The sequence below is a fragment of the Oncorhynchus masou genome, chromosome 24 (assembly GCF_036934945.1).
Source record: "Oncorhynchus masou masou isolate Uvic2021 chromosome 24, UVic_Omas_1.1, whole genome shotgun sequence".
NCBI lineage: Eukaryota > Metazoa > Chordata > Actinopteri > Salmoniformes > Salmonidae > Oncorhynchus > Oncorhynchus masou.
The window spans coordinates 110,795,393-110,805,392 of record NC_088235.1 but is presented as its reverse complement, the minus strand read 5'-3'; the positions used below and the strand labels follow the sequence as shown (position 1 = coordinate 110,805,392).

General features: G+C 43.5%; 1 protein-coding gene across 1 annotated transcript in view; it reads right to left on the bottom strand.

Moving 5' to 3' along the window:
- lmx1a (LIM homeobox transcription factor 1, alpha) overlaps positions 1-10,000 on the bottom strand; it is a 52,200-nt gene that overhangs the window by 8,352 nt on the left and 33,848 nt on the right. The window contains exons 4-6 of the mRNA XM_064933245.1: positions 2,023-2,251; positions 1,680-1,844; positions 907-984 (exon numbers count right to left, since the gene is read on the bottom strand). Coding sequence (XP_064789317.1) covers positions 907-984; positions 1,680-1,844; positions 2,023-2,251 — 472 coding nt within the window. The remainder of the gene's footprint in view (positions 1-906; positions 985-1,679; positions 1,845-2,022; positions 2,252-10,000) is intronic.

Sequence of the window (10,000 nt, the reverse complement as noted above, 5' to 3'; positions counted from 1 at the left end):
ATAAATATAATTTAATTACATAGACAGTTACATCTACAATATAAACATAAATATAATTTAATTACATAGACAGTTACATCTACAATTTCAACAGAAATATAATTTAATTACAAATACATCTACAATATAAACATAAACATACATTAATTACAAATACAGTTGCATCCACAATATAAACATAAATATATTGAATTACATATTTACAGTTAAATCCACAATATAAACAGAAATATAATTTAATTACATATACATCTACAATATCAACAGAAATATAATTATTTACATATTGACAGTTAAATCCACAATATAAAAAGATATATAATTGAATTACATATTTACAGTCAAATCCACAATATAAACAGAAATATAATTTAATTACAAATACATCTACAATATAAACAGAAATATAATTTCATTACAAATACATCTACAATATAAACAGAAATATAATTGAATGACATATTTACAGTTAAATCCACAATATAAACAGAAATATAATTTAATTACAAATACATCTACAATATAAACAGAAATATAATTTCATTACATCTACAGTTACGTCTCACTCCACAGCCTCTCTCTCAAACCTAGTCTTCATAGGAACATGTTCACTCAGTTGAAACGTATTAATAGTGGAGGGAAAGAAAAGAACATATTTCATGGACAGAAAACCACACACGCTGCCCGCTGTAAGGTTATACAGCCCTTATCTGGAAGGATCTACGAATGAGATGTCATCAGTTTCCTGAATAGAGAGATAACCGGAGTGATTTCCAGGTTGGCAGCACAGCACACTGCCGAAAGAGTTCTGCTATCAATGGTACACATGAAAGTATCTGGGAGGTAGCAAGTGTGTTGGGGGGTGGGGGCGGGGGTGGGGGTGCAGGCAGCATCACATTACTGTACCTTGGCTCTTTGGTTTTGGAACCAGACCTGCACGACTCTCACGCTCAGACCGGTCTCCGCTGCCAAGGTCTCCCTTACCTTGGAGAGGAAGAGAAGGACAGAGGGAAGAGAGGGGGAGGGACAGAGGGAGAGAAGAGGAGAGGGACAGAGAGAGAGAAGGGGGACAGAGGGAGAGAAGAGAGAAGAGAAGAGGGACAGAGAGAGAGAAGAGGAACAGAGGGAGAGAAGAGGAGAGGGACAGAGGGAGGGAAGAGGGACAGAGGGAGGGAAGAGGGACAGAGGGAGAGAAGAGGAGAGGGACAGAGAGAGAGAAGAGGGACAGAGGGAGAGAAGAGGGACAGGGGGAGAGAAGAGGGAGAGAAGAGGAGAGGGACAGAGCGAGAGAAGAGGGACAGAGGGAGAGAAGAAGGGAGGGACAGAGGGAGGGAAGAGGGGAGGGAGGGAAGAGGGGGGACAGAGGGAGAGAAGAGGAGCGGGACAGAGGGAGAGAAGAGGGGAGCGACAGAGAAAGGGAAGGACAGAGGGAAGGAGAGAGAGGAAGTAAACGTGATATGACCCTTGTAGTCTACATATCCTAATATAAGGACACTTCCATGATAACTCTTATCAGTACAGCGTAATAACTATAGCTATCAAACCTCAGACCCTTGTGATGAAGACAATAATCAGCTGTTGGAGAGTATTCTGATTGAGGACCCTTCAAAGTGCAAACTACACCCCCAGCTTTTCTGCATTCTCTTTAGGAGCCCTTTGGTGTGACACTTATGCCCTACCTTCCGACAAGGCTTGGAGGAGACTTCGAAGGATGCTTTGAAGGCCCGTCTCTGGTGGGTGGTCAGAATGGTGCGTGGACGTTTGGGTCGTTTGTGTTCAGGGTCGTCTGCTTCGCCGCCACGTCTGCCAGAAGCCTTCACACTGCCCTCATCCCCTTTCTCCTCCTCCTCCTCCTCCTCCTCCTCCTCCTCATCATCACTTTCACCTGCCAAGACAGGACAAATGGAAGAAAAAAAAACATATAGAACACACACACACACACACAGAGACAAAAACACACAAAAACACACACACACACACACACAAACAAACACACACACACAAACACACACAAACACACACAGAACGTGTACCTGAGTCTGATGAGGTGGGTCTGTCCACTTCCTGGTGGAAGTCTCTAGCACAGAGCAACTGTCCTTCCCTGAGGACACAGCAGTCTCCAGTCCGCAGAAGACAGGAACACAGACTGCAGCTGAAACAGGCCAGGTGGAACACTGCAGCTCCAGCATGCATCACCAGCTCTGCAGGGGAGATGGCCTCTGCACAGCCACCACACCTCACTGCAAACAGACTGGAGAGAGAGAGAGAGAGAGAGAGAGAGGGAGGGAGAGGGGGAGAGAGAGAGAGAGAGAGGGAGAGAGAGAGAGAGAGAGAGAGAGAGAGAGAGAGAGAGAGAGAGAGAGAGAGAGAGACAGAGAGAGAGAGAGAGAGGGAGGGAGAGGGGGAGAGAGAGAGAGAGGGAGAGAGGGAGGGAGAGGGAGAGAGAGAGAGAGAGAGAGAGGGAGGGAGAGGGGGGGAGAGAGAGAGAGAGAGAGAGAGATTAAGCCTAAACAAGTTTAAACAATCTAGGTTTAAACATAATCTAAGTTTCACTTTCAACGAGCATTGCTATGTAATGACTTTTGTATTGAGCACTTTTTCTGTCTCTACTGCTCTGGTGCACTGCTTGAGTGACAGCTCCTCTACCCCAAATAATGGTTCAACACACCACGCTTCCCAGACACAACTTCTCTAGACGAGCTCTCAGAGGTTACTGGAATGTTGCTGAGTCGTTCAGTCAATCAAGACTGCCAGCTTACATACCTCCTCCTTCTCCCCCTCTCCCTCAGACACTCAGACAAATACCCCCAGAGTGGAGAGTGTGCATCTCAGCGCCTGGCAACCAGCACTGGGGGCTCAGCCTCGGAGACTGTTACCACGGCTGCCGTGTCCGAGGCTGCGCCCCCGGGAGGAGGTAGAAAGGCGCTCCACATGCCATGGCTCCAGCCAGGGGGGGGGGGAATCAGGACTCCTGGTAGGAGAGGCTGGGACTGCCGGTCCCGGGAATTATCTGCGGAATTATCCCTAAGTCTGCTTAACCTGAGAGGAACTAAAGAAGAGCCAGACCCGAATAAGGAGACATATTATTCTGCTTTCTGGCAGCCACAGCAGTTTGGGTCTGTCAGCCAGGATGGTGCGTCATCAGTTTGGATCTGGGGGTTGTTTTCTGACTTCATAGAACCAAGGGTCACACCAGTGGCGTCTCCATGGAAACATGAGAAGATGACTCGTTTTTTTGTCTCTTTGCTAGGGAAGTGGATGCTATGTTTTTGTCTATAGGCTAGGGAAGTGGATGCTATGTTTTTGTCTCTTTGCTAGGGAAGTGGATGCTATGTTTTAGTCTATTTGCTAGGGAAGTGGATGCTATGTTTTAGTCTATTTGCTAGGGAAGTGGATGCTATGTTTTTGTCTCTTTGCTAGGGAAGTGGATGCTATGTTTTTTGTCTCTTTGCTAGGGAAGTGGATGCTATGTTTTTGTCTCTTTGCTAGGGAAGTGGATGCTATGTTTTAGTCTATTTGCTAGGGAAGTGGATGCTATGTTTTAGTCTATTTGCTAGGGAAGTGGATGCTATGTTTTTGTCTCTTTGCTAGGGAAGTGGATGCTATGTTTTTTGTCTCTTTGCTAGGGAAGTGGATGCTATGTTTTTAGTCTCTTTGCTAGGGAAGTGGATGCTATTTTTTTGTCTCTTTGCTAGGGAAGTGGATGCTATGTTTTTGTCTCTTTGCTAGGGAAGTGGATGCTATGTTTTTGTCTCTTTGCTAGGGAAGTGGATGCTATTTTTTTGTCTCTTTGCTAGGGAAGTGGATGCTATGTTTTTGTCTCTTTGCTAGGGAAGTGGATGGTGTGTTTTTGTCTCTTTGCTAGGGAAGTGGATGCTACGTTTTTGTACCTTTGCTAGGGAAGTGGATGCTATGTTTTTGTCTCTTTGCTAGGGAAGTGGATGCTATGTTTTTGTCTATTTGCTAGGGAAGTGGATGCTATATTTTTGTCTCTTTGCTAGGGAAGTGGATGCTATGTTTTTAGTCTCTTTGCTAGGGAAGTGGATGCTATGTTTTTGTCTCTTTAAATAAGACCAGTCCGAACCGGACCAAAAAACAACATCAAATCAAACCAAATCTGAACCAGACATAGACGTCTGTGATTGGTTAAGATTATTGGTTAAAATGAAGTCCAGTCCAGACCAAACATCTGTGAAAGTTGAAATCAAGGTGGGACCAAATCTGAACCAAACATAGATTAAAACGAGTGCATGTGAATATCTACAGTTAGATCCATTGTCTTATTTTAAGTGGAATTCAAAATATTTAATGTGATATAATGCTTTCTTCATTGACATGTAGATATAAGTGAATGTATATACAGTTGAAATCTGGCCCACCAAAAAAACAATGACCAAAATAACAACTACAGTACCAGTCATAGTTTGGACACACTTACTCATTACAGGGTTTTTCTTTACTTTTACTATTTTCTACATTGTAGAATAATAGTGAAGACATCAAAACTATGAAATAACACATATGGAATCATGTAGTAACCAAAAAGGTATAAAACAAATCCAAATATATTTTACATTTGAGATTCTTCAAAGTAGCCACCCTTTGCCTTGATGACACCTTTGCATTCTCTTGGCATTCTCTCAACCAGCTTCATGAGGTAGTCACCTGGAATGCATTTCAATTAACAGGTGTGCCTTGTTAAGAGTTAATTGGTGGAATTTCTTTCCTTCTTAATGCGTTTGAGCCAATCAGTTGTGTTGTGACAAGGTAGGGGTGGTATACAGAAGATAGCCCTATTTGGTAAAAGACCAAGTCCATATTATGGCAAGAACAGCTCAAATAAGCAAAGAGAAACAACAGTCCATCCTTACTTTAAGACATGAAGGTCAGTCAATCTGGAAAATTTCAAGAACCTTGAAAGTTTCTTCAAGTGCAGTTGCAAAAACCATCAAGCGCTATGATGAAACTGGCTCTCATGAGGACCACCACAGGAAAGGAAGACCTAGAGTTAGTTACCTCTGCTGCAGAGGATAAGTTCATTAGTTACCCACCTCAGAAATTACAACCCAAATAAAAGCTTCACAGAGTACAAGTGACAGACACATCTCAACATCAACTGTTCAGCGGAGACTGCGTGAATCAGGCCTTCATGGTCGAAATTCTGCAAAGAAACCACTACTAAAGGACACCAATAATAAGAAGAGACTTGCTTGGGCCAAGAAACACGAGCAATGGACATTAGACCGGCAGGAAATCTGTCCTTTGGCCTGATGAGTCCACATTTGAGATTTTTGGTTCCAACAACCGTGTCTTTGAAATGCAGAGTAGGTGAACGGATGATCTCTGCATGTGTGGTTCCCACCGTGAAGCATGGAGGAGGAGGTGTGATGTTGTGCATTGCAAGTGACACTGTCTGTGATTTCTTTAAAGTTCAAGGCACACTTAACCAGCATGGCTACCACATCATTCTGCAGCGATACACCATCCCATCTGGTTTGCGTTTATTGGGACTATCATTTTTTTTTCAACAGGACAATGACCCAAGAAGGAGAGTGATGGAGTTTCAAGTGATGGGTTGAGAGTTTCAAGTTCTTTGGCATCCACATCACCAACAAACTATCATGGTCCAAACAAACCAAGACAGTTGTGAAGAGGGCATGACAAAGCCTATTCCCCCTCAGGAGACTGAAAAGATTTGGCATGGGACCCCAGATCCTCAAAAAGTTCTACAGCTGCACCATCGAGAGCATCCTGACCAGTTGCATCACCGCCTGGTATGGCAACTACTTGCCGTGTGCACTACAGAGGGTAGTGCACCCTGCCCAATACATCACTGGGGCCAAGCTTCCTGCCATCCAGGACCTACAGTATATACTAGGCAGTGACAGAGGAAGGCCCAAAAAATCGTCAAAGACTCCGGTCGCCCCAGTCATAGACTGTTCTCTCTGCTACCGCACAGCAAGCGGCACCGGAGCATCAAGTCGAGGTCCAAAAGGCTCCTTAACAGCTTCTACCCCCAAGCCATAAGACTCCTGAACAACTCAACTAATCAAATGGCCACCCGGACTATTTACATTGACCCCCCACCGCTACTACTCACTGTTTATTATCTATGCATAGTCACTTTACAAATTACCTCGACTAACCTGATTGATTAGATTTTTTTTAAACTTTTGTTTATTTAGTAAATATATTATTAACTCTATTTAAGGGCATGTAAGTAAGCATTTCACGGTAAGGAATACAACACCTGTTGTATTCGGCGCATGTGACAAATATATTTTTTATTTATTTGATTTGATGGCGTGCTGCATCAGATGACCTGGCCTCCACAATCACCCGACCTCAATGGTCGGGATGGTTTGGGATGAGTTGGACAGCAGAGTGAAGGAAAAGCAGCCAACAAGTGCTCAGCATATGCGGGAACTCCTTCAAGACTGTTGGAAAAGCCTTCCAGGTGAAGCTGGTTGAGAGAATGCCAAGTGTGTGCAAAGCTTCATCAAGACAAAGGATGGCTACTTTGAAGAATTTTGACTAGTACTGTATTTTCCACATTTGTAAAAAAATATGTTTTTTAATTGTATTTAATTAATTAATTAAAATACTAATTTTCAAAATTCGAAAAATACTTATTTTCAACTTTAATTCAGAACCGAAAATTAACCTAATTACAACATCTGGAGAATATGTATTTTCAACGTAATTTTACTTACTGGGTATCTCCTATTGATATTTGCATACACAGTATGTTCTTGTTGGAACAAGAGGTAGCCCTGAATTGAACATGTTGTTTACTGTTACGAACCAACAACATGACCCCAAGTATGACCTCCAAGAATCATGTTTTCACACAAAAACAAAAAGACACTCAGACACAGAGGTTAAAATGTCACAGTGGAAAACAGTGGCGTAAACAGCAACATCCCAAAGCCCTGCATTGCTGAGACCTATTGGTGTTGCTCTGGGGTTGCCGGGGAAACGGTCAAGCTTATTCTAAGGAGCCCATGAGGGGACCGACCCAATCTGTCTGCCAACCCTTAATGTCTTTGGTATGTGCACTCATTTTTTGCCAAGACAGCACCTATGGCATGGTTCCCCAACTGGCGGCCTACGGGCCGGATTTGGCCCACGGGTGGTTTTTATTTGGCAGCCCAAGTTTTCCCGAGCAAGAAAAAAAATGTGTTGGACATAAAGTACTGCAAAAGCACCAAGGGCCTAATTTATCAATCAATGCATTGGCACAATCTGCACTTAAACCTTGGGTTGGATCATTTTCACACAAATTGTGAGATTTATCCATATGAACGTTTGAGAGCGTGAGTAAATGTATGCACCGCCACGACCATGCATATGCACAGGGCCAAGTTGTTTTTTAGCCTAGTGGTTAGAGTGGAGGGGCGGCAGGGTAGCCTAGTGGTTAGAGTGGAGGGGCGGCAGGGTAGCCTAGTGGTTAGAGTGGAGGGGAGGCAGGGTAGCCTAGTGGTTAGAGTGTTGGACTAGTAACTGGAAGGTTGCAAGTTCAAACCCCCGAGCCAACATTTTATATTTTAGTAGACGCTCTTATCCAGAGCAACTTACAGTTAGTGCATTCATCTTAAGATAGTTTTTAGTTTTATTTTATTTAACTAGGCAAGTCTGTTAAGAACAAATTTTTAATTCCAATGATGGCCTGGGAACAGTGGGTTGAATGCCTTGTTCAGAGGCAGAACGACAGATTTGTACCTTGTCAGGGGATTCGATCCAGCAACCTTTTAGTTTCTGGCCCAGTGCTCTAACCACTAAGCTGCCTACCAACTTCCGGACTACAGACATAGAAAGTAATTTTTTCCTCAATAACATAGCTATGAGTACTAGTCAGAGCTAGAAGGCCGGGGGGGAGCACAACAGAGCGAGCCGGATAAAGCCTTTTGATTGGTTGTACTCAATCTCTGACACGAGCGCCTCTATTTCAGTCTCTGAAATGTGTTTGTTTTTTGTTGGGTTGCCCCGTTGTATTTCATGGTACGACGTTGTATATGCACAACGGGCTTTACATATTGGATTTTGACCATATATGGTTAATTAGTGGCGGTTCGAAATGCAAATAGCCAAGGTCGTGCACGGGCACTGAGGCTGAGAACAGTAGGTATTTATCAATGGTTATCTCCTATCGTGTGCATATGACACTCGTAGGGTTCTTTAATAAATCACACTTTTTTTCTATTCGTATGAACATTCTAAATTCCATTTGTAAGTAGTATTTTAGAATAATTTATATGCAATATTGATAAATGAGTCCCCAGGACTTGGAACAATCGAACATGGCCACAGTAAATGTACACACTCAAGGAGACATTAACTAGACAAGAACATTACTGAGAGAAGAGTCAGTAGTCTCTCTCTCTCTCTCTCTCTCTCTCTCTCTCTCTCTCTCTCTCTCTCTCTCTCTCTCTCTCTCTCTCTCTCTCTCTCTCTCTCTCTCTCTCTCTCTCATGGCCGTGCACTGTGACCACTGTCTTTGTATCAGTCACAAGGCAGCTCTCACTCTCTGTTTCAACCCAGGGGGAAGGTCACTCTGTTCCTTGTGTTCCAGATACACAGAGACAGACTTCAGTCCACCCATTGTTCTCCAACGCTCCCAGCCTTACCTCCTGAACCTAACTTTTAGTCCAGACCTCAAGTAGGCATGATGCAGACAGATCCTGTTGCTGTATCAGGTGAACATGGAGCCAGACCGCGGTGGACACACACACACACACACACACACACACACACACACACACACACACACACACACACACACACACACACACACACACACACACACACACACACACACACACACACACACACACACACACACACACACACACAGAGCCAGTGGTTCTGATTAAGATCTGGGGTCTGACCATCAGCCTGCAAACCAACCTACACTCCTAATCTACCTGCTAACTGAACTGTACTCTACTGTACACCCAACCTAATCTACCTGCTAACTGAACTCTACTCTACTGTACACCCAACCTAATCTACCTGCTAACTAAACTGTACTCTACTGTACACCCAACCTAATCTACCTGCTAACTGAACTGTACTCTACTGTACACCCAACCTAATCTACCTGCTAACTGAACTCTACTCTACTGTACACCCAACCTAATCTACCTGCTAACTGAACTGTACTCTACTGTACACCCAACCTAATCTACCTGCTAACTAAACTGTACTCTACTGTACACCCAACCTAATCTACCTGCTAACTGAACTGTACTCTACTGTACACCCAACCTAATCTACCTGCTAACTGAACTGTACTCTACTGTACACCCAACCTAATCTACCTTCTAACTAAACTGTACTCTACTGTACACCCAACCTAATCTACCTGCTAACTAAACTGTACTCTACTGTACACCCAACCTAATCTACCTGCTAACTAAACTGTACTCTACTGTACACCCAACCTAATCTACCTGCTAACTAAACTGTACTCTACTGTACACCCAACCTAATCTACCTGCTAACTAAACTGTATTCTACTGTACACCCAACCTAATCTACCTGCTAACTAAACTGTACTCTACTGTACACCCAACCTAATCTACCTGCTAACTGAACTGTACTCTACTGTACACCCAACCTAATCTACCTGCTAACTGAACTCTACTCTACTGTACACCCAACCTAATCTACCTGCTAACTAAACTGTACTCTACTGTACACCCAACCTAATCTACCTGCTAACTAAACTGTACTCTACTGTACACCCAACCTAATCTACCTGCTAACTAAACTGTACTCTACTGTACACCCAACCTAATCTACCTGCTAACTGAACTGTACTCTACTGTACACCCAACCTAATCTACCTGCTAACTGAACTCTACTCTACTGTACACCCAACCTAATCTACCTGCTAACTAAACTGTACTCTACTGTACACCCAACCTAATCTACCTGCTAACTGAACTGTACTCTACTGTACACCCAACCTAATCTATTAGGCCATCTATCAGATTCG